The sequence below is a fragment of the Trichoplusia ni genome, chromosome 1 (assembly GCF_003590095.1).
Source record: "Trichoplusia ni isolate ovarian cell line Hi5 chromosome 1, tn1, whole genome shotgun sequence".
Taxonomy (NCBI): domain Eukaryota; kingdom Metazoa; phylum Arthropoda; class Insecta; order Lepidoptera; family Noctuidae; genus Trichoplusia; species Trichoplusia ni.
The window spans coordinates 2,033,053-2,059,420 of record NC_039478.1 but is presented as its reverse complement, the minus strand read 5'-3'; the positions used below and the strand labels follow the sequence as shown (position 1 = coordinate 2,059,420).

The 26,368-nt window shown below is 36.5% G+C and overlaps 2 protein-coding genes across 4 annotated transcripts in view; both read left to right on the top strand.

Moving 5' to 3' along the window:
- LOC113507132 (epidermal growth factor receptor) overlaps positions 1-11,144 on the top strand; it is a 118,040-nt gene extending 106,896 nt beyond the window's left edge. For all 3 annotated transcript variants that reach the window (XM_026890142.1, XM_026890018.1, XM_026890085.1), the window contains 4 exons: positions 5,913-7,313; positions 7,621-7,753; positions 8,237-10,076; positions 10,292-11,144. In XM_026890142.1, coding sequence (XP_026745943.1) covers positions 5,913-7,313; positions 7,621-7,753; positions 8,237-10,076; positions 10,292-11,131 — 4,214 coding nt within the window. In that variant the 3' untranslated portion in view covers positions 11,132-11,144. The remainder of the gene's footprint in view (positions 1-5,912; positions 7,314-7,620; positions 7,754-8,236; positions 10,077-10,291) is intronic.
- Positions 11,145-24,310: 13,166 nt separating this feature from the next.
- Positions 24,311-26,327, top strand: LOC113493532 (MATH and LRR domain-containing protein PFE0570w-like). Its single transcript, XM_026871588.1, has 2 exons — positions 24,311-24,646; positions 25,105-26,327. The coding sequence occupies exon 2, from the start codon at positions 25,113-25,115 to the stop codon at positions 25,554-25,556; it is 444 nt and encodes a 147-aa protein (XP_026727389.1). The 5' UTR covers positions 24,311-24,646; positions 25,105-25,112; the 3' UTR covers positions 25,557-26,327.
- Positions 26,328-26,368: the final 41 nt, after the last annotated feature.

Here is a 26,368-nt window from a genome sequence, read left to right as displayed (position 1 = left end):
TAATTTGCACTATCTATATCATTCTTAGCACCATATCGTAAAGGCTATAACTGCGTCATATCCTCTGTGAGCCGATAAATTAGCAAATACTTTTTTGTGTAAAATGTCGGTTAATTTTATTGAGTCGGTTACGCCTTTTAGATGAATAATGATTTGATTTAATTTATATTGAAAGATTAATGTGTATCGTTCTGATCATTTATAACAAAATAACTTCAATTAAACACAATATTTTCTAAGTGAATAAAAAATTACATTGAAATTACCGTCCGTTACTTCTGTACTTAATATTTTACGAATATTATTTTAGAATTAATTTTTAATTAAGCTGACTTACCTGAACTTTGGACAGTCTAAAGAAACTGCTGCTTTGAAAGCTAAAATCATGTTTATCAGAGAACCACATTCAGTCAGTTACCTTATTATAATAATATATCGAGTTGTGAAAAAGTTTTCAGCCAATTTTTAACCAACTCTTAACTTTAACCGAAGCTCTCATTTCCAAATACTCAAATGAAAAAAGAAAAAGCAGATATAGATAAATATTGAAGAACATCCCAAAATTAAGTGACATACAAAATGAAAAAGAGATCAAAAATAAATTCTATTCCAAAGGGACACTTTTAGAATGTTAATATAAATTACTTTAGTACATTGTAGCATACAGTACATTTTAGTATCAGTAACAAATTTCAGCATATACTTAATATAACATACAATAACATTCAAACAAATCAGATTGACACACACAATGAATCCATATCGAATAACCATTAAAACGTGCATAAAAACAACTTTAAATCTGAACAAGGAAAACGAGATATACCTAACTTTATGCCGAGACCTTACAAAAGGCGATTATACTCACCTACGCACTTCCATGGAATTAACACGTGTGGCAAAAGATATGGCAATGTTGCCACCTGGCTGAATTTACGCACTTTTAAATATCTTTAGGCCCCACGTGCTATTTTTATATACAACGAAATGTATTAAAAAAAATGTTGATAAACTCTGTCAAAAAAAAATGTTCATGAATTTAAATTTCGAGCCAAAGGTTTGGGAAAGCCTTTTCTTTTTTCGTGACGTCACTACGTTGCCGTCTACGTCGAGCAGTTGAAGTTTTTCTAGGAGCCGTGGGTTTAAACAACATTGCGCAAATGTCACTTGTCGAGTGGGAAAGTTTAGTTTTCAACCATAACATAAGTTTTATACTAGACAGTAAAGTGAAATTATCTTATATTCTTAAATAGACAATTTAAAACTTAACTTGCCTTGTGGTGAAAGATTTAAACGCAAGCGGAGGAGTGTTCTTAAAGACTTTTATGAAAAAGAAGATTTAGTCATTTTTTTACTTAAATATTAATACTTGTTTATATTCTATTGTATGAATATAGTATCTTTAAATACTTGAATTAAATTTCCCTATCAAATCACGCTGCCAACTCTAGGAAAATCATCTAACCGTACTGTTGAAATTAAAGTTATCATTTATTCTTGAAACCAAAGACCGCTATAGATTCGTAAATATATCACCAAGAGCGACGTTGTTTGCTATTTAATTAACGCCACGAATTAATGAGTGTCTTTCGATATTTCAAGTTAGTATAATCGAGTTATAATGATATGCAAGACGGGTTTCTTGACCCATAGCCAAGCATCCAATATCGGAATAACTAAATAATATTCAAGTAAAATTTGTGAGTCAGATGCTGTAGTGTCAAACACCTAATTAGTATGGAAATGTTTGGTGTATGTAACGTATATTTTTGGAGGTTTTTAAACTGAATTTAGTTCTAAATTATTCGGCTTCGAAGAAAATACTTTTTCAAAACACATCCACTAAATAAAAATAAATATTACCGATAAATAGATGGACAAATCCTTTTTTTTATTCCAGGTAAGTATGTATTTAATACTGATCTCCATTACGACTACGTTCTGGTATTGCCGGGCTAATATCAAACTCTTATAACTAACTATATACTTATTTAACTCTAACCTGTGATACACAGTAACTTACGCTCCCCTATTTAACAAGCATTAAATATACAGATAGGGTCTACAAACATGTAAGGTGTGCATCGAAAATTATAAGCAGTTCGTATCGCATGTTGAACGACGATATCCCATTATCTGCCTCATTTTGTTTATACATATACATTTAGTAAATAAGGAAATGGTATACCTACTTAAGTTAACCCTTTGCATATTTATGTATTATGTCAGTTTGAAAAAAATCTTATTATATGTTCCTCGATTCGCTTCCAAAAAATGTTGAAGCCGTACAGTCAATGAAAAAACAACTTTTAGATATATCAACTTATTTCATACGTTGTCAATAATTAGCAATTATTGGGCCAAGGATATCTACATGCAGTCAGTTCTGTCTTCAGAACAATATTTTGCATAATTAATATCAACGTAAAACCACGCAATCATAAAATATATAAAGGTTTTTGAGGTGGGCTCATGAATCACGATGTAATGATTATGCGATGCTATAAGGTTTACCACTCGTGAAATATGTTTACCTAGTACCTAGCTTGACAACACTACACGGACAAGAACTCATCTTACTTCAACAGTCAGTTAAACCAGAATCCATAAAAAAACTTACCTCAATGGACGTCTCGTCCTGACATTGCCATTTTCTCTTAGCCAAAGCGAGACAGCAACAGTAACTCGATAGAAGAAAACAGAGATAGAACATATTTCAATAATCTTAACCAGATGTAGATATGTATGTTGTATTTTGATTAGTCTTTACATTAAACACAAAGGTTTCTTATGTAAAAGTTATTTCACTTTCGTGGAACTTCAGGTTCGGTTTTCGAACAGCATCAAAACTACCTATCGCTCACATCGAAACACAGCACGTCCATTGCCTCATTTCTTCATAAACATAAAAGGAAACTGCACTCGGGCGCGGCATGGTACATCGTACAATAAAGGATTGTAGTGAAAGGTCGTGTTACAAGAACGAAATGGTGGCGGTACAAAACTGGTTCCAATGCTTCAGAATGCAAGTAACTGGATAAAAACATTGCCTTAAGACAAACCAGTCGAGGCGAGCGCAATGTTCTCTCAAAATTGGTCGAATTGTGCATCGCATTAAAACCTAACCGTTTTCAGATGTTTAGCTTTGATTTTTCGATACGGATTGTAATTTTGACACTTTTAGCTGTATAGTGCTAGTACGGTACGTTTGGCCTTATTTTACATACAATACTATTAATGAAATATTTAATTAACGAGCTACTTAAAGGCCCGTTTTATATTATTTGTCAAAATATCGCCCAGACAAGTCCAACCGACGAATAATTGTATTCAGAAAGTGTAAAACAAACAAATCGTTACGAAATCACTGTCTATTGACGGACTGTTAACATGTATTGACGCTGATATTGTCGTCATTGAGTACTTATTTATACATACAAGTAATTAACAGTGGCTGCAATAACATGATAGCAACTCAGTTGATGATATATTTTGAATCTTCTATAACATGAGAAAAGTGTTGATATTTTTGGCGTTCACGATTTATTATAATGAAACAGTAGCCAGTGTCATACAATAAAACGTGACCAGTGAAAACACGCTTTCATTTGATAGTTCCAACAGTCCAGTTAACCCACGCATTATTGTTCGCTTAACATTAAATAATGTCATTTTTATTATATCTCTGAATCAGTGAACACATTTCAATAGTATCGCATATGACATCAGGATCAACTAGGTCGACCGGACACTACATACTCACATACTACATTAGAACATCACGTCAAATGATTATGTTAATAAAACAACATTTGCATTCCATCGCATTTTTTAAATCAATAGCTGTTAATGACGCTGCGTCCACACCGCAGTGAAGTGCAAACATATGCTCGTTTTTTCGCAATCACTGTTCATGGTAGTTGGTTTAAACTACCAAATTTGAAAGTCATAAATCATGCACACTCCCCGAACAGTTGGCTACATCTCAAATCAGACACAAACGTGGGTGGTAACCGGCAACCCATCTGAATAACATAGGTGTATAACGGCAATTGAAACTGAGACGAGAAACGATTCATTCATTTTGCCGGATAACCGCATGGCATTTAGAAAGTATAAATTAAATTTAACGATTGGCTAAATTTGGAACAAGTAAATTGATTTCATAATTGCTCTTTTATTCATTCATGAGGAGACAATTCTAACAATTCATATTTGTGATAAGACCGGTAATGGTTTTGAGCATTAAGTATAGGAAATATTATAATACATTCTGATGGTAATTGAAGCCATGGAGAAAGTTAGTACTGAGCCAGGTTCGCTATACTACTCTGTAGTGAGGGACGCTTGCCTTGAGTATGTAGGTAACTTGTATTAGCACTTTATCTCTGAGACTTGCCACTTTGCTGGCAGATGATAAGTGCTCTGATGGCGACTCTCTAGCGGCCATGCCCCTTGCTAATACAGATCATTCTCATATGTCCATAAACTATATCTTGGAAAAATGTTGAAGTATTTACAATTATTTTCCATGAGTTATATCACGGACGTGGATTGCAGTAAAGCATGTAATCAGTAATCACATATTTTATATTAATTATTGAACATTATAGAAGCACAGATATAATAATTGCATACCTTTTTGCACCACAATGCTTCCTTTGTTCATTTTGAACGAATTCTAGTTGACGTTATCAAAATACAGTATTTTATGTTTCAATCTGACTGTGTTAAGGTAACTTTAATTCGTAGAAAACTATGTCATCTCGCCGACTTCATGGCATGACTAAATATAAATATATAAAAGCTGTAATAACATGTGGGCGGACACATAACCATATAATATATCAAAACCTCATTCGATATTTATCAAACAATAAGCTACAATACTAATAAAAATGATGAAAATCAGATTTAAATGCCACCTATCTATCTAAAATTGCTCCTTACCGACCGTAGTAATAATACCTGCAAGATAAAACTCTAAAACCTTTGAACATCTAAAACTTTCCACTCAAAAACGTTCAAATGCCAAAAATGTATCGTATGACAGTAACATTAGACTCTTGTCTACATGGAAGGTAAAAAAACTGGCTATTATACAGTCGAGCAGGTAAAATTTACCTTGCCTCTTGAATACCTTCATATTTCTATACAGTTCTATGACAAAAACTTTTCTTTGTTGACAAGCTAAAGCCCAAAAGGGGATAAGCGATTTTGAACTCTATTTAAAAAAGATAAGGCTCTACTTAAACATTGAGTTACCTGGCCTGCAGGTTGTGTGGTTTTAGGCAAAGTTATGAAAGCAATACCTGTGAATTTAATTTGATGACCGGGATGTTACTGCGCTACAGTTTTAAGTTGACAAACATTTTTCAAACAGCCCGTCTTACGTTTTTAAAACGCGACTTTAAATTATAATAATAAATAAAAAAACGTGAACTTGTTTTAGTATCGCCGTAACAGAAACAGAATTTTATTTTAAAACTTTATATTACGTCTTGTACGAATAAATATAATAAACAAATGTTTATTATTAAAGACGTAAAATAATCTACTGAACGGTATCTAAACTTAGTTACGAATCAAATAGATTCGACACTATTGCTCTATTAGCTTTTCATGTCCGCTTTAGTTTGTTGTGTTGAATTCGTTCGCTGAGGTAACTCGGCATCGTAAACTATTCTCATCGATTAATCAGAAATAGCGGTGTTACTTGTAGCGTAGTAGAAAAAACTTGCTTTAGAGCCCGCCCACGCATTAACGCCTCTTCACCCAACCAGCTCAGTTTCTATCTTGTCGAACGTCGACCTAATAGTTTTCATTACTATTATAAGTACAGACAAACGTTCTTTTAAGTAATTCTCATGTTATGGAAACACTATCTTAACCAACTCCTTTCCTTTTTACAGTATGCATCGGAACAAATGGACGGATGTCGGTGCCTTCAAATCGAGACACCCACTACCGGAATCTTCGTGATAGATTTACAAACTGCACATACGTCGACGGAAACCTGGAACTGACATGGCTAAAGAACGAAACTATGGATCTTTCTTTTCTGAAGTATATCAGAGAAGTGACTGGTTATGTGCTCATCTCACATGTGAACGTGCGACATATAGTTTTACCACAACTGCAGATTATACGTGGCAGGACGTTATTTAAACTTAATGTACGAGAAGAAGAATTTGCTCTTATGGTCACCATGTCGTCAGCCTTCACCCTGGAACTACCAGCGCTGCGTGATGTACTCCGGGGAAGCGTCGGGATCTACAACAATTACAATCTTTGTCACGTGAAAACTATAAACTGGGATGAAATAATAACTGGGGTTAATGCGACGTATGTTTACGTGTATGACTTCGCAGCTGCAGAACGAGACTGTCCACGCTGTGATCCGAGCTGTGAAGCCGGTTGCTGGGGCGAAGGCCCTGAGAATTGCCAGAAATTTTCAAAGACGATATGCAGTCCTCAATGTGCACAAGGTCGGTGTTTCGGTCGCAATCCAAGGGACTGCTGCAATGCGTTCTGCGCTGGTGGTTGCACGGGACCTCTACCAAGTCAGTGCCTCGCTTGTCGAAATTTTTACGATGAAGGAACGTGCTCCCAGGAGTGCCCGTCAATGCAGAAATATAACCCAACCACTTATTCATGGGAGCCGAATCCTAACGGAAAGTATGCATACGGTGCAACTTGCGTTCGCAACTGTCCTGAACATTTGTTGAAAGATAACGGAGCTTGTGTGAGAAGTTGTCCTCCAAATAAGACTGCCGTAAACGGAGAATGTATACCGTGTAATGTAACCTGTCCTAAAACCTGTCATGCAGAGAAACCAATCCATTCTGGGAATATTGACAGTTTCAAAGATTGCACCATTATCGATGGATCAATACAAATTCTGGAAATGACGTTCACCGGCTTTCAGCACGTGAATCCAGACTACTCTTTTGGTGAACGCTATGCAAAGATGGAACCTCATAAGTTAGAGGTGTTCAGTACGGTGCGGGAGGTGACCGGCTACTTGAACGTTCAGGCGCACCATCCGAACTTCACCAGTCTCTCTTACTTCCGGAATTTGGAAGTGATAGGAGGACGCCAAGTGGTAGAAAACCTCTTCGCTTCCCTATATATCGTCAAGACATCGCTGAAATCTTTAGGATTGAAATCTTTAAAACGGGTGAATTCCGGAGCGATAGCGATAATGGAGAACAAATATTTATGCTTCGCAGACAAAATTGCTTGGCATAAACTGGTGAAGTCAAAGGATCACAAGCAAATCATACAAAACAACGGCAACCCAAAGACATGCGGTAAGTTGGCTTTGCGTTTATTTTTTTGCATGAGGATCCTCATTTAAAGTTAGGTTTAGTTTTAAGGTTGCCAAAGCGATCTAATTTCGATCAATGCCATTTTTCTTTTGCTCTAAAGCGACTTGATTTATTTATTGTGTGCAAGCACTATTCTACACTTACTAACAAAATAACAACACAAGATTCAAAAAGCTGCGCTAATTTACGACTTCAGCTCCTGTCGTCGTTGAATTCAATCTGGCAATCGGTGTGGCTGAAATGTCCCGCTGATTGAAAACATTGTTCCTAACAGTAACATTTTTCACAGAAAAAGAGAACATGGTGTGTGATCCACAATGCTCGGCGGACGGTTGCTGGGGTCCAGGACCGGATCAATGTCTCTCGTGTAAAAACTACAAGTTCGGCGAAGTGTGCCTCCAGAATTGCAGTGTTTTCCCAGGGTGGGTATCGACGCAATATAAAGCAAAGCTATTTTAATAATAATAATATTTGCTAAATATAAGCGATTGATATAAAATGACAGCGATTGTTACATAATGAACTGTGTTTAATTAGTTGTCATGCCCATTTATAAGTGTCTGTTTAATAATATAATATCTTTTTCACACTTTACACGCGGCCATCTGGTCCCAAACTTTGTAGAGCGGTTCTATGGTAACCAGATGACTGATAGCCATACTTATTTACTTGTACATTTTAATGCATACATATATAAATGTGATTGTATGACTTGATATTGTAGTCTATTTTTGTTTAAAATATCGATTCTGTCAGGGCAACTTCAAACAATCATTATTTTCACTATCGCATAACCGTGTTATACATAACCCGGTAGCTCAGACAGTTTCGATATCACATGCTGTCTCCTTTTAGACCTTACCTTTGTGTTATTAATACTAATGTGAATTTTACTATTATTCCAGGATGTACAAAGACGGGCCGAAGAGCTGTGAGAAATGTCATCCAGAATGCAAGGACGGGTGTGACGGCCCGACACGCGCTAACTGTACGAGCTGTAAACACGTGCAAGATGGACCATATTGTGTCAGCAAATGCCCTGATAAACGGTACACTGCGGATAACGCCACCTGCCAGCCATGCCATAAGAACTGCCTCACTGGATGTACTGGACCTGAAAACACTGTCGGAGAAGGCGCTTGCAATTCCTGCAGAAAAGCTATCATCAGCGTCGAAGCAACAGTTGAAAGCTGTCTTAGTGAAAACGAGCCTTGTCCCGATGGATATTATAACGAATGGGTTGGCAACGTGAAACCCCTCGAAGGAAAAGTAAAAGTCGTTTGCCGAAAATGCCATCCCAGGTGCAAGAAATGTGTAGGCTTTGGAATACATACCCAGGTTTGCCTGCAATGTAACGGATACAAAAGAGGCGACCAGTGCGAAGACGAATGTCCCGCAGATGACTACACAGACGAAGTGAACAAAACTTGCACACCCTGTCATGCAGAATGTAAAGGCTGTGTCGGTTCGTCCTCTACAGACTGCGTGAAATGTAAAAATCTGAAAATATATCTAGGCAACCCTGATGACCTTCAGAACCATTCCTCATTTAATTGTACGGATACTTGCCCAGCACATATGCCACACAAAATATACTTTGATGAACAGTTGCAGAATCCCATCGATGAGCCATATTGCTCAACCCATACCAATGGAAACCCCAACATGGTAACTGCAAAAATACCAACCGTTTTAGTCATAATTCTTGTCATCGCTTTTATATTGCTAGTGATACTTGGAATAATTGGGTACACTTGCAGACAGAAAGCCAAAGCTAACAAAGAAGCAGTCAAAATGACAATGGTTCTTACTGGTTGTGAAGACAATGAGCCTTTACGCCCCACAAACGTGAAGCCAAACTTAGCCAAATTGAGAATTGTAAAGGAAGTTGAGTTACGCAGAGGAGGAATGCTCGGCTTTGGCGCATTTGGTAAAGTATACAAAGGCGTCTGGGTGCCAGAAGGGGAAAATGTAAAGATACCGGTTGCCATCAAGGTTCTGAAAGATGGGACGGGAGCTAACACCAGTAAGGAGTTCTTGGAGGAAGCGTACATAATGGCTAGCGTAGAACATCCTAACTTGCTCCAGTTATTGGCTGTGTGTATGACTAACCAGATGATGCTGATCACGCAACTGATGCCCTTAGGATGTTTGCTTGACTACGTCAGAACCCACAAAGAAAAAATAGGATCCAAGGCTTTCTTGAATTGGTGTACTCAAATAGCACGTGGAATGGCTTATTTGGAAGAAAAACGGCTGGTGCATAGAGACTTAGCAGCCAGAAATGTTCTAGTTCAAACACCTAACTGTGTTAAAATTACTGACTTTGGGTTGGCTAAATTACTAGAAGTCAACACCGACGAATACAAAGCTGCTGGTGGCAAGATGCCAATCAAATGGTTGGCATTGGAGTGCATACAACACAGGATTTTTACTCACAAAAGTGATGTCTGGGCATTTGGTGTTACCATCTGGGAATTGTTGAGCTATGGGGCACGACCATACGAGACAATATCTGCGCGGAATGTTCCAGAGCTCATTGAAAATGGTCTCAAACTGCCGCAACCCAGCATCTGTACTCTTGACATCTACTGTATTATGGTATCGTGCTGGATGCTCGACGCTGACAGCAGACCGACATTCAAGCAACTGGCTGATACGTTCTCTGAGATGGCTCGGGATCCTGGCCGATATTTGGTCATTCCTGGTGATAAATTTATGCGATTGCCATCCTACTCAACGCAGGTAATTACTAATACCATATACTGATGTTATTTTATAATATAACTTATTTGTCATACTTAACAATCAACTGTCCGTTGATTTTTTATCATGTTTTAATAAGCATAATATAGTTTTTTCAAAACGTTAACGAGTCCATGTTTTTGATCCAATTTAAAATAAATGTTTTTTTAAGATAACGATGATAAGATATTGACGTAATATTTTCACATTTTCAGGATGAAAAGGAAATGATAAGGAACCTGTCATCAGCGATGGAGGGTCCAGAGTCACTAGTTGAAGCAGACGAATATCTGCAGCCGAAATTCAAGTCTGGGCCGAGCACTAACACTACCATCTCGGTCATCGAGGTCCACCAGAACTCGATGAAGCAGTGTCCTTCACCGTCGTGGCCGCCTGGAGTGCCTGACAGTGACTGCGGTACAATGGACGGTGCTGGCAAGCCGGAAGCGTGGAATCATGAACTTCTAAGATACAACCATCAAGCAAGTCCTTGCAGCGAGTCAACAGACTTACGTCACTACTACAACAATGGCGTCTATGGCTCAGAAAGCTCGAGGTATTGCAGTGACCCAATGAAGGGACGACCAGACGTGGCTGAAACGAATTTCGATAACATGTCGAAAACAAAGGAAGCGCAAGTTGGCAACTTAAAATTGAACCTACCGCTGGACGAAGACGACTACTTGATGCCTTCGCAACAACACACTCAAAACGCTTCCACTTACATGGACTTAATAGGTGAAGGCGGTGAGAATCAAGATGTGAAAGACTTACGATTTTGTAGTTTTGTGGGAAAGAGGTGCGTTGATAATCCTGAGTATTTAATGTCTGAGGAGAGCGCTTTACCGCAAACGCTGGGCATTCCAACGGAGCCGGTTCCGATGGAGTCGCTGTGTATGAGCGAGGGCAGCGGCAGCGAGTCGACGCCCAGGCCGAGCACCAGCAAGTACCTACCGCAGCGGTCGGTGGAGGAGGAGTCCATGTCCGACCACGAGTACTACAACGACCTGCAGCGCGAGCTCCAGCCGCTTCGCCGGAACGAGACCACTGTGTGAAGCACCACATCAACTAAACCCAATGATCTCGTCCCGTAATTAAGTTTCATTACTTAACAGTGCGTGTGCACTCCCCGTGCCATTGATTCGATGGCTAGTGTTAGATCGTTGATACGATTTCTGATATGAATTTTATTTTAGTTATAAAAAAAATACAATTTGTTATTTTTTTTACTTAAAATGTAAAATGTACTGTTACTTATAATTTGTATATTATTTTAATCAATATGTGTGCATGTCTGATGCACTTAACAAAATAATTTATTTAAAGTAAAATTTAGGTAGGTAGGTAAGATAGTTGGCTATGTGTTATTTTTATGTTAAAACTGTGATAATTATTTTAATTTCAATATACAACCAGTGAACGGTAGATTTAGAGTTAGTTCCGAATGTATTATGAATGCGAGTAAACTTTGAACAGTTTACCCAGCAGGTGCCCTGGGTACCAACCTTATAGTTGTGAAGTATATGTCGTAAATGTTAGTTATATCTATCAGTTCTTGTTGACGCGACATTCCCAAAGTATAACAAATACCAGGCAATGTGAGTAAAGAAAATATTGAGTAAAAGACATTTAAGTAAATAATATTACTAGACATATACGCAGAAAAGATTAGATATAAAAGACATTTTTAAATTCTTAATAATATTAAACAAATTGACAAAGAGAACAAACGATAGAATAAAAGACAATTCGAAACTTGAAATTCCAATATTTGTCGTATTTAATAGTTATATAAAGAGTTTTGTAAATAATGTTGACAATTAAGACATAGAAAAGACGTTTTTGTGTACAAAGCTCACTTTGCCGTAAGTTATCTTTCATAATCTTGCCATTTTACACGGTAGCTAGGATTATCAATCATTGCCAGTTCGACAACCTGTCGACCACGTCTTGCATCGTAAACTTTCCCTCTACCTATACCTGCAACCGTTTATAATGTACATACTAAATCTTCATAATTAGCAAAGCTTAAAAAGACATGAATTTACGGGGCTCTCCCCATTAGCACAAATTAAGCTCAATTTCCAACTATTAAAATGCAATTTTTATAATTTTAGATAATGTTTCATAAGTAAGACCAAACTCCTTCGTTTGCCATGTAACCTGTAAATAGTACGCTATTGTATATAATATTTTATTGTTCGTAATGTTCAATTGTTTGTATGTAGTAGTAACTACTCGCATAAGGAATACCATGTAATTATAATATAATTCGTGTTGTCTATAGTATTTCAAAAGTTCTAAATGTTGTGTGCCATTAAGATGTAATAGATTATACAATTCAATGCTGTAGAAGATTTTATCGTGTCCCTCTAAATTATATTTACGTACATGGGACTTTTTTTTTGTATTATTTTTTCAAAAATGTTTTAGAATTACTGTTTGCGTGAATATAATCAGTAGGGACCAATTAGTAGTTCAGTAGCTGCATTTTCTTGAATATAATGTATTTAAAAATTTACATGGCTATCTTATTGTTCAAGTAAATGGTGTATTAGGTACGTGTACCTTCATAAATGGATTAAAAATATAAAGCGGTTGTTTAATTTTGGGTCCAGCCTTCCCGTTTTTATATTCCTTTCCTTCCCTTTACGGACATCTCCTATCTATTGAATATCGTAGATGGTAAGTAAGTTTAAGTACAAATGATTTTATCCTACACTTACTTTTAAATAACAGAGGTCTTTTTTGGTCCCAAATAAGGCATGCAGAATTCAGACATATTCCATTAAGGCGTGTTGCTTCTCCATTGTTTAACAATCTGGTCAGTTGGGCATCGAAACCCCTTTCATTAATTAAAGAAACTCCCTGCCCTATTGGGCATGTACAAAACAAAGTAGCTACTTAGTTCCTGTCAAGAATATGTCAACCTTTCCACAGAATTGAAATAGTCGTTGGACGAATGATCCGGTATCACATGACCAAAAGCAGAATCGTAGCTCAGAAAAACTATTATAAAAACACCATTTTATTATCCACTGCAACCTTATTTTTTCTTGATCTAAAATTGTATATTTGACATACTTTAGGTGAATCAACAGCAAAAAGCTTAGTAAGACGCACGAGCATCCTTGTAAGACACTTTAAAACCCTATTAAAATGACTACGATACAATATTCAAATATTGAAAATTGGGGTCATGTCATCTTGGCACATCTGCAGAGGCCTTATTGAGAACTTTAATCTAAAATGTGATGGGGTATCTACCAGGGGCCATCCACCCCTGCCCTATAAAGAACAAACATGGATGGTCTAAAGTAGCTGCAAAACTATTGTAAATTGTATTGTGAATAAGAAATAAGGGCTATTGGTTTAGTTATGATAAATGGAATCGTTTCCTTCACAAGCTATAGAAAACTATAGTAGCACCTGCCTTGCAACATATAAAAATGGAATTAAAACTGGCAGGCGGTGACTTGCCGGCTCAAAAATGGGTGCCCCATTATACCTTACTATAGGCAGCGAGAGGCAACATCAGTCAGATAGGCTAAGGGTGTAGCCGTGTAGAGAGGTGTGACACCGATTTTACCATCGTGGGTCACAGAACCGGAGCAGGTTTCCTCGTTATTACGTTAGACACTTCCACCCCCGAGCACACAGCTCTAGCGAGCCCTCTCTAGCTAGCCAGTTAAGGCAAGAAAGAGCTGGGAGTCCCCTAAAAGAGTGACCCCTGGTGCATTTAGGTTACATTGTATCGCTACTCACAAACAGCTAGCCAAAAGCTGCCCTGCGGACGTATGCTCCTACATATACCTTCAGATTCATTATTGAAGTGAAACTTCTTTAGACGCATGAGAGTAAAATTTTTACAGATGTAACGTCACGCCGGTATGCAACGGAAGTGTCGAAAAGAGAGAGAGAGACAGGGCGAACGAGCAAGTGAGAAAGATTGAGACAAAAAGTGAGACAGAGCGAACGTCGTATTACTATAGTGAGAAAGATTGAACGAGAGAGAGAATACGGGATATCGAGAAATAATACACGCCATATTGGTTGTGTAATCGTTTACTAGTTAATTATTTATATTTGAATGACAATTAATTTCCTAACCTATCTTCCTTTTCCCTTCCTCTTAGTCTCGGAAATATAAATTTTTAGATTCGTATAAATATAAACAAGATTTATAAATTAATTTGCCAAAGAAGTTTCGCTTCCGACATGTGTACCTACTTTGTACGTACGCATTTTTTATCTATATCGCAATGTTTGAAAAAGCATACTAATGTGCATGCTGGTCATGCGTTATTCCCGTGGTGAGATAACGACTAGCCCCGAGTTAACAAAATATTATTAATAGGAAAAAAATAGCCTACAAAATATCCACTAGGTACCTCCAGAAAGTCAGCTTACATGACTTTCAGTAATAAGACTATGGTTCTAAAAGCTTGACAACGAAATCACGACGTGGACTCTCATCTTTTCTCCACAACGACTGTAATATAATTTTAAGAAGTGGCGATAGACTCCATTCTTCTTCCCCTGCAGGAAACGTTTGAGCATATCACTACGCCAACTCACTGCGAGTTGGTGACTTCAGGGTCCTATATTTGAGTCCGACATATCCTCACGATGTTTTCCTGTAACACTCGTTTAATCCAAAATACAATATACAAATATTATTCGGTCAGGAAAAACAATTTTTAGTTTTATTGTCGGATCTTAAGTCTTGTTTCTTCTTAAAAGTTGCTAAAGCACTTGTGTTAAGGAATTCATATACAACGAACACAACACAAACAACCAGGCCCGATACAATGTAGAAATGTGCATTTTTACTTTGACCCGATCGGGGATCGAACCCGGGACCTCAGAGCTAGCCACACCTTGAATCCGGTGCGCACGCCACTCGACCACGGAGGTCGTCGAAAATATATTAACGATGATTCAAACATTTACTAAATGAGGGAACGAGAAGTGACTGGGTAAGACGCAATAAGATGAAGTAAGTATTTGTGTTTAAAAAAATATTCCCACACTAAGGTTTCCTTGTGTCGCGGGGTAAAACAAACGTGTAAGAAAAATGCTCAAAGATTCCTTGCCAACGGTTGTCCTACACGGGATCGGACTCGTGATACCTCAAGCGCGTTGTTTCCGTAGGCTTGGAAATCCGTGGTTAACTATGATGAGCATATCGTCCGACTAATACAACTCAAGCAAGAGATAAAGAAAAGAACACCAGAATTGATAAAACCGTATTAAAATAAATCAAAATTACCATTCCTTCATTCATTGGGGAATGTTGATGCAAAAACAGCACAGTTCTGAGCTTGTATTTTACCTGTATATACATATTGTACCTGTATATAGGGTAACCTAAAAAGAGGAGAAACTACGGCTAAAACTACTTGTCATAAAATTTTAGACAAATTAAAAAAATAACTACAAACCCTAGATTATATCACAACTTGGGTGATTCTTTGAAACGTAGTTTTGACGTGTTTTTGACCGAAGAATACATCAAAAGAAACTTCGATTAGAATGCCAGTTTCAGGTTTTATGTAAAGGTAAATGTCTATCGAGGCCTCATGTAGCTAATTAGAATGTATTAAAAAAAACTATAATTTAGTTAGCAGAAAACAGTAAAACCTAATTAGATTGGTGTGTCCCAACGACGGTTTTTGTTGCATTATTTAATTTTCTGCGAGCTTCGGTCGCGTTACACTAAAACTAATTAATTCAAATGATCTTTAAATATGTGTTTCTTAATATATTGATATTTAAATACAAAAAATTGGTATATTTTCAAAGTCACGTCATTTTAAAAATTGTCCCCAACTAAATTCATCACTAAGCTAGCTAAATTTGTTCAAGCATTATCTCCAAGTTAATAAAAAATATTTGAAAGATTAATAACTTATTGACTTGTAAGTGATCGCACTAGGCAGCGCCGAACAGTGAAATAGAGAGCTCGTGCGCAGATGTATTTTTGCAAAAAAATACGATTGCAAGTTGTCATCTGGCGTTTGTAAGGCAAGTACAGTAGCACAATTAATCTTTCTTAATTAACTGAAAGTGTGTATCTGCTATCGTTTTGTTGCCAAAGCAAAGTGTCTTATGAGATGGTTTTGCTAACATTAATTGCATGTTTGATTTTTAACGTTTATAAATAAAGGAGCAGGATTTGATAATCTTCGAACTCCTAATTTTTCTGGCCCCAATTAGTCTGGTTACATCTGGCTCTGGAATTAGGTTTCATTCAAATTCGGGGTATTAAAAGAACAGATTATTATGTCTAAGGACATTTCTATATTATAGTGTATATATTTGTACATTTGTGATGGCTTCTTGTGCAATCATATTACCAAACAAAAAAACAAGAAAAATAGCAGCGGCAATGCTAGCTCAAAACACCCCACCCAAAGTCCCTAGCATTTTGCCCTATAACGAAGCTTTTCGTGATAATTGTCCACCTTTAATTGACCAGGTTTAAAATAGAGAGAAGTCACCTACACCAGGACCATCCCGGATTTTACGCAGTACTTCAATTTTTCACAGCCGTGCTTATTCCCCCTACTTCACGGGGAACTACACCGAATACAGAGAGTCTTTCCTGTTCTTCACCTATGCCTTCTGTTGTAAGACGTCTCCGTTATCAAAAAGGCGAAGAAATAAATAATCTTAAATGAATAATACTAGATACGAAGTTATCTATCTGACGTCATCTCACTAGAAACACTCTTTGCAGCCAATATCGTCTTGCACACAATCCATCCATCGTTTCTTTGGTCGTCCTCTTTCCCATATCTTTTCACATCCATACTTAACACCTTCCTCACCACGTGACTCATTCTTCTCTCATGACAGCCGGTTGCCACATAGACCTTCTGTAACCGGTGCCACTTTCAAAGTTCCACTTACATACTCATTTCTTACTCTATCTGCTCTCCTAACACCACACATTTCTCTGAACATCCTCATCTCTGCAGCATGCACTTGTCATTCATTCATTCCTTTTGCCGCCCAGCACTCCGATCCATACAAGACAGCAGGACTCAGTATACAGGACCCTCAGTAGACAATACAATGATTTAGTAAAAATTGTAATTTAGGTAGGATATTAAGCAGTTTTTGCGATCTCGAGCTTAGAGTTCCTATCGTACTGCAAAATTAAGTCTGATGTTGATTAGTAAGTTTTATATAATTTCAATTAAGAGTTTGTATTCGTCGAAGTTTATTTTTGTTATTCGTTATTCTTTTATGTTATGTTCATATAATTAAATAAATAAATAAATGCGGACAACATCACATACATTGTTCTGAACCCAGAGTAAGTTGCTGAAGCACTTGTGTTATGGAATTCAGATACAACGAAGGTACCACAAACACCCAGACCCGAGACAATGTAGAAATGTGAATTTTTACATTGACCCGACCGGGGATCGAACCCGGGACCTCAGAGCTAGCCACACCTTGAAACCGGTGCGACCACGGAGGTCGAGTGGCGTACGCAATTAAAGCGTTGAATCTAGTGTGATTTAGGTACCAAACATAACTGGTTTAATAAATTATTTTATTTAACAGGTTTACTGAACGAAAGTATTACTGTTTACTTAATCTCTTCTTCTACTTCTTTCCTCTTCTTCTTCTCTTTTATATAAAAAAATAATTGCTGTTCGTTAGTCTCGCTATAATTAGAAAACGGCTGAACCGATTTGGCTTATTTTAGTCCTGAAATATTTGTGAAAGTCCAGGGAAGATTTAAACCTTGAGAAAATGAGGAAAGTTGCATCGAAGACAGAAAAAAACAAAAACTGTTAAATAACAATAAAATCGGGGGCTACTCGGGTGAAACCACGGAAAATAGCTAGTTCATAATAATTATCTTGTGTCAGCCAAAAAAAAGTGATGATTTTTAATAAAGTTGATTAGAAAAAGTAATGGAATGATCATTAATGGTTCGCAATCACATTCATCTGCCTCTGCCTTAATTAATCTGGCTCATCAATTGATCAGCAACTTCTAAATCCTAATCTACGTGATGCAAATCGATGCCTGTTATTTATTTATATTGCACACAATGCACTTGGTCAAACTATTATGTCAATTTAGGCCTAAGAGCAAAAAAATTGAGCCATATCAATGAGTCAAAAACCCTCGGTTTCAGAGAATCACCCACCTACAAAGTGGCAACTATGAGTAGCTATCCAATCCAAGACAGGAATTGTTATCAAATATCTAAAATACTAAAAAAAACGTCCTCAATTTATCTGTAACTAGCGACCCACCCCGGCTTCGCACGGGCGCAATGTTAATATACGCTACAGAATGTCTTTAACGTTCTTTATTTTGATAAGCATTCATACCATCGTTATGAAACAACTTTGGAATAAGCGTTTGAAAGAAAAATTGAATACTTGTAACAGTAGTCATATTAATGTTGATAAGGATAAGTACCATCTCAACAAAAACAGCTTCGCAAAAATGTTTTGTTTTGGAATAAAATTATGAATGGTTATAATGAGTGAACCTTAAAGATAGACACATAAGCCCTTGCGGACTTTTTTGTAGGTCTTTTTATGGTGTACAATATTGTACAACATTATTTTGATGTATGTCGTAGGGTTAAGCCAGCGATGCAATGAACGTATAAAATAAAACTATTACTAAAAAGTGGTAATTGTGAGCGAACCTTAAAAGATAGAGATATATTATGCTCTCGTGGACTTTTTTGTAGATCTCTTTATGATGTACAATATTGTAGAACATTATTTGGAAGTATCTCTTGCAGTTAAGCCAGCGTTTGCAATGAAAGCATAAAAAAATAGTAAATACATTTGAAACCTCTAAAATTGACTATGTTCCTCTAAAAAAATATGAATAGATTAAACTTAAAAGCCTTCCTCATGAATCATTTTACCTTTAAAAAACCACATCAAAATCCGTCAAGTAGTTTTAAATATTTAAGTAGTCAAGGAGAAATAGGGACAGAAAAAGCGCTTCTGTTTTATATTATGTAGTGATTTTGAAAATCCTTTTTCTTCAAATAGTCTTCTGATTTAGGTACTGCTCAAACACTAATTAGAAATTATTTGATTGTGGCCGACGCATAGGCCACCGCCTTAAGTATACCACAGCCGATTTCCTCTCAGCAGTAATAATTATAATACCAGCCTATGACCTCTTCTTTTTAGGGAAATTTTGAGCATTGCTTACTGTCCTTGGTCAGGTAGGAGATTGCATTTTCAAACCCTTTCACATGCAGATGATGTTTTTCCGTATGCCTTATAGCTCTAAGCTTTCACCTAGTCAGTTCTAAGTAAATCAGGCAAAGTCACGTAAACTCATTTATTTGACAGATTAATTAACCAAACCAGATGCAACAATATTTTTCTAAATAGACATACATGTATTAAGTGGCGGTGACAAACTAATCTGCACTTGGGATTAAACAATATCAGGCAAGCAGCAAAGTTAACAAGTTAGCTAGTTCGACTCGCGATCCCGCCGCGTCTGCTCATGATTAAGGACTCCGGTTGGGTCCGAAACTAGTCGGGCTACCCCGATAAATACCCGTGAGTAAACCGTTACACCATTTAATAAGGTTAGCTACAGTGGAGGATAATTATTAGCTGATGAGTAGCACCTTAAAGCTTTGTTTTTAATAAATCTGTCATCGATTTATTCTACGAACGGTTTACTCGCGAAAACAAAGGACGAAACGATATCTCGTTTTTTAGATCGTAAAATTCACATACCTGAAAAATGAACAAATGTTTTAGGAGATGTAGAAGCTCTAAATAAGTAAGAGTCGACTCGCACATCGACATTACCTTACTTATCAGTACGTAAGTATTAAATACGCATCATCTCAACAAAAACAGCTTCGAAAAAATGTTTTGTTTTGGAATAGAATAAAAAACTAAAATAATGGTTATGGTGAGGGAACATTAAAGACTTCGCGGACTTTCTTTGCAGACCTTTTTATGGTGTACAATATTGTAGAGCATTATTTTGATGTATCTTGTGCAGTTAAGGATTTGTCGTAAAAAGTATATGATGAAAAAATATTGTGTTATATCCGTAAATGATAGACATAATATAATACCATCGCGGCGTTTTCTGCAGACTATTTCAGTACGTGATTTTGACAAATCTCGTAGGTTTCAGCCTGCTTGTGCAATGTGAGCGGAAATAAATAACTATTTATAACGTCACTTAACACAAAACATCTCAAAAATAACATTAGTTGCCCACTATTCAGTGGTTGTTATTATGGATGTCGGAGATGATCATGAGAATAAATAGCTAAATCTTAATTAAAACCTCATTTGTGATAAATAGTCCGCAACCTCATTCATAAAACCTATATAGTTACTATTCGCGCCAATACTGGCTGGTTGTAAAATAAAAGCGCGGGTAGGTATATTTGAATTTAGAACGGTGGATTATAAGTTTTAAGATGTTGCAAATGCAAAATGCAAATTGATTATTGCGTAATATTAAAGTTAGTAATTGTTGAGACATAGTTAGTTATTGTGTTGTTAATGTTGTGAATATAGATTGTGTAGGTAACTTAATAATGTGTAATGATTGGACAGCGCAAGGCTGGGGAGTTTGTTGTGTCGTTTGTTCTCTCCAGCGCGCTTAGCAAGCGGTGACGGGCGGGCGTTGTTGGGAATGTATTCAGATAGGGCTAGGATTAAACGATAATGAGAGAATGAGGCTTGAATATGTGTTTCATTGAATACCTATCCCGATGTCGGCTATCCTGACACCTAAGACCACGCCGACATTCACATTACCATTCCTTCCTTCGATCACTCTATGTAATAAAAAAAACGCATCAAAATCCGTCGAGTAGTTTCAAAGAAGTCAAAAGAAAATAGGGACAGAAAAAGCGGTTCTGCTTTATTATATCTAGTGACGATTGTTGACGATGATGCACGACGTTCAGAGGTACCGCTGATTCGCACCCACAATACTTATAAGTTGCGAGATTCCTTTGAAATTAAATTGAGTAAAGAGCAACTTTGATAAAATTTGAATACTTGGCATGGTTTTACTCGTATTACTTGTATTTATTTTGATAAGGATAATATTATGTACCATCTCAACAAAAACAGCTTGGCAAAAATGTTTTGATTCGGAATAAAATTAATAGCCAAAAAAAATGGTTATTGTGAGTCAATCTTAAAAGATAGGTATATGCTGTCTGAGAATTTTTTGTAGATCTCTTTATGTAGACAATTATTTTGATGTATCTCGATCGGTTAAGCCAGCGTTTCCAATGAAAGCGTCAAAAAATAGTAAATACATTTGAAACCTCTAAAATTGACTATATTCCTCTACTAAATTATGCATAGATTAAATTTAAAAGCCTTCCTCATGAATCACTTCATCTATCAAAAAAACCGCATTATAATACGTCAAGTAGTTTCAAAAATTTAAGTAATCAAGGGGAAATAGGGACAGAAAAAGCCCTTGTGTTTATAATATGTAGTGATGTATTTTTACCGACTTCGGCGACATAGTATTTAATAATTAAAAAAAATAGCTTAAAGGAATCACTTACAAAATTACACAATTGTTTGTAATTTTAAATCAAACTTCAAATAAACTACGTACGTGTAAGAATTTAATTAATTTGCGCCCAAACCACAAACAACTATAATTTACCTAAGCACCACACCACACTCAAGCAAATATATCACAGTCATCCGAAAAAATACGAATATATCTTTCCTATCTAAAATAGCCATCCAACATACAATGTCGAAAATTGTCGTTATCCAAGAACAAAAGAAACCCCCATAACTCTTAATTAAATTTGAGATAATCAAAGATGTTTACAGCTACGCTAAGGGTAGGTATCAAGTAACTTATAGAATTATACGATTAGAAATGGTGGCTAACGCCATTATCAACATTAGCGGAATCGGTATAAACCAAAAAATAAAAAGTATTTTTTTCATGTTAATAAGTTCGTTCTTGGAACAGCATCACTCATAAATCTTTATCTCCGTCTTATTATTCAAACGACAATTGTAGACTAGGACTAAATAATCTTATAATTATAAAATACAAAATGCAAAAAGTCCTAAACATAAACTTGTAATAGATATAAATGTCAAAAACCCACTAAATTTGGCTAAAACTGTTATCAAAACAGTTCATAAAATTATTGCAAGTACATCAAACGGGTTTTAAAACATTGAATATTACAGTCCCGGGCCGGGAGTCATTGGGGTGCGGTAATTGCGCGGGGTGCGTGTACCTCCGGCCATAAATCAATACGTGTATGACCTAGACCAGATGGAGGGGATGCTCAGAGCGCAGCTTTTCATCTAGAAAACATACGGGTGAACTTTATACCCAACAAGTCAAAAATTTGATTTATTAAAATTAACATGATTGATGAACATTTTGAAAATGAGAAAGATTATGCAATAAAGTAATGGAGATGTTACCGATGATTACTATTAATAAGGTAGAGTAAATTTGAGATATTATCATGAATTAAAAGAAGGTCAGACAACGTTTACAGCATTTATCGACATCGTAATCAAAATAAGAGGTCTAAATGAGTTCATTTGATACCCTTCTTGCTATATTACAAAAGTAAACAAAACAAACACCCTCCGCTTTCCTCCCCTATCGCTTTTGGCGAGGGTGATTTTGGACATCATAATAGGCAGTGGGACGAATTCAAGGACATCTCATCTGTCACGAAACATTTTGGCGCAAAGGGTGTGGGGTGTGCCAAAGAAACGTACTATTGAATAAACATAAAACATAATTTTGACGAATTGGAAAACTCCGCTTTTTTAAATCGAAATCAGAACATAATCCCTACATAACATTCAAAAAATATAAAAGTAACTTAATAAAGATAAACTTTCCACTGATTATGTGAATGAAGCGAATTTTTCATTATCCGCAACAAAAGGGTCACGGCCGTACCATTCTTTTCTCAAAGCGGCTATTTCACCCCCCCCCCCCACCCGTATCATCAATACGGACAAAACTAGGGGCTTAGATTTTCTATTATTCCCCCACACTATTTGCTTTAAATCATCATGGATCATCTCAAAATGTTGACTGACCGATGAATGTAGAGAATATGCTGCTGGAACCTATAAACATGGAGCAACTATAAAAACAATTGCCTGGCTGGCTGGCTGGAGTCCTATCATCATCGTAATCCAGTCTCATTTCAAGGCACATGAGATGGTAAGTAAAACTGGACTAGGACAGCGTAAATTTCAGAACTTTAGAGTGAACGTCCCTCGAAGTAATTCCGTTCTGGCCAGCATAATGTTATAACTTGGAAAAAAATAAAAAGATTTAAAGAAGAAAAATCATCTCATTTCGTTGTTAATTGTCAGGTTAGGAATCTAAACAATGTTAGAAAACCTTATCAATAAAAAGATTTACATTTTAATGTATGAACAAGAAATTCGCTGTCGAGAAGTGGCGCGAGGGCAGGGCATAACATTGAAGTGATTCAATCAGCATTAGTGTTCGGAAAAAATATTTCTATATTCCCTGAAACTATTAGTGTAGTTTTCATTCATTATACCGTTTATGTCGTGAAGAAGAGAAGACCTGCTTGTTCGCAAGAGGTATGGGAGTTTCGGATTGTTACTAACTTTATCATTCCAGCCTACATGTTCTGCGGCTTGGCACAGGCCCTTTTCCCGTATGGGCTTGAGGACTGAGCACCACGCAGGTCACTGCGGATTGGCGATTTGAGATATATGGTTCCCTCACGATGTTTTCCTTCACCGTTTGAAAGTGGTGTCTTAGAATAACAAGAAAATACATGTGATTTCGATAAGTCACATTGGACTTTTCCCTGCGCTGGGATCGAACCTACACCGCATGTATAGAACTGTAAGGCCACCACAACATTTTTCGAATAGGGTACGTTGTAAGTATAGTAAGTAAATAAGATTATATAGGAAAAAAGTTTGTTTGTAATCGTTAAAGAGGTTGGAACTTGGAGCAAATAATGTTCAGATCGTGCAGCCTATCATAGCAATGCCAGGCGGAGTTTGGCCACGATCCAAATATCAAAATTCTAGTTTATCCAGCAGAGAAACTACATAAACGAATGGTATGAGTATAATTAAAGTATACCTAATTCTGCACATACCAACATGTAAACTTCCAAAACGATAATTTGCCCCAATTCTGAACGTATATCTTCTTAGTTAATTAGCCTCCTCGTTTTGTACCCTGTTTGTAACACAATATTTTTGTCATTTGTTTACCAAAAGATATTTAAGCTGTTTTAGACAGACCATTAATAAATCTTGTAAAATATCATCGTCACACAAAAAAAAAATCATATTCTTTTAAATTTCGAACCCGTAAATTTTGTTATTATTTTGTGCTAGGACGTATAGAGGTCCGTGAATATCAGTCAGACTGCACTTGCGCAATATGCATCAGGGAAGGTAAGCCATTTGTGAGAAGGGCGCCGCGCGGACAGTCGTCGTGCTAGACCTCTCTCGCACCCCTGTTCAACAAGCCCGGAAGCAGCCAATCAATAATCGGAGTCCAGACAAGCCGTAAGTACTTTGCAAATTGAAACGCTGTTGTCGCGAATGTATTTCATGATTTGATTTATAACTTTAGACATTCAAACTTCATATAAAAGCTTTGAGAATATCATAAAAGTGCGCGTATTCGTAATTGGTAATCATCTGACTGTGTCTCATTTGTGTTTTTAATTATAGAACTAAACGTGCGAAATTTGCTAACTTGCAATGGTTATTGCGTAATTTAATGTAAATATGGCGATTTTTATTGATTAATTCCTATATTATCACCAGCGCCGCTACAGCATATTTTCCTATGACGATGTGTCTAACCACGAAAGCATAAGCCTTACAATATTTTGATACCGAATAATGCTGGTCTCGCAAGCCTAGATGTCAACCCAATATTACCGATATTGATTTTGTAAAGTGTTCTTCGCCTTCAATACAGAGCAAGCAACTTACAAATCTACTATAACTTGTTTCAGAAGCAGCCATGGCTAGTATGAACAAACAAAAAATTAAAGAAGAAATGGAAGATCCACCAAAACATACAATCAAGAAAGAAATAGAAGATCCACCAAAACATACAATCAAGAAAGAGATCGTAGATCCACCGAAACATACAATCAAAAAAGAGATAGTAGATCCACCGAAACATACAATCAAGAAAGAAATTGTTGATCAACCAAAAAGGACAATTCGACGTAGGGTGCCGATGGCTGCTCGTCGTATAAGGAAGCTTAGGATGATCAAGAAAATAGCATTGGCAACGGTTTTATCAAAATTCTTCACCCGAAGATCTCCAACGGAAGAAGGGGAAGAAGATGATGATGAAGAAGAAGAGGAAGAACGTGAGGAAGACGAAGATGATGGTGAAAGTGAAGAAAGTGAGGACGGCATAGCTGTCAAATGCATATTAATAAAGTACTCGTCTTAAAAATCTTTGAATCTTGTAGTGTCTTTGACAATCTTAAAAATCTTTCAATCTTGTAGTGTCCTTGACTTAGTAAAAAATAAATATCTTTACTTCTTTATTGTTTTATTTATATTTGACCTCAAATAATTAACCTGATCTATCATGATCACTTTATATTTATTCAGAAAAAGATTTAGACTTGTTGTCAGTTTTCTTAGTAATTAAATGAGACCTCCTTTCACTATTCGCCTTAAAATCGCACACATGTATCAAACACACACACATTTTTAAAGACCAAACAGGGCTTCATCATCACCTTCAGCAAAGATCTTTCTTTGTATTTTTTTCTGGATAATTTCGCCCTACTTACCTAAATCTAAGTAAGGTATCTAATTCACCGTCCTAGTCGGTCAAACATGTTCTCTGGATGTGGTGATTTTTTATGAAGTATGAACCTCCACAATGGCTTTTACCTAAAAAAATTGTTTTCACAATATACCTGTACTAAACCGACCAGTTATTAAGATACGCATGTTATTGTTACGAAAACAGTAGAATATTATTATTTTCGCATAGATAGTATCTACAAAGAAAATAATCGTCAAGAGTGCGGAGCAATTTTACAATTTATTCGCTCATCGCTAGCCGCGTCGCTCAAGACGACATGTTGAAGTGCGTTCTAAGAACCCCTTCACACTCTTCGGGAATTTTATTTCTTTATTTAGATTTTTTTCTAGCCTTACAAAATGTAACTTTAATGTCAAGTGTTATAGATTTTATGTGAATTATTGTAATTTTAATTAATTGGCAATTAAATAATTTTATCGCTATTA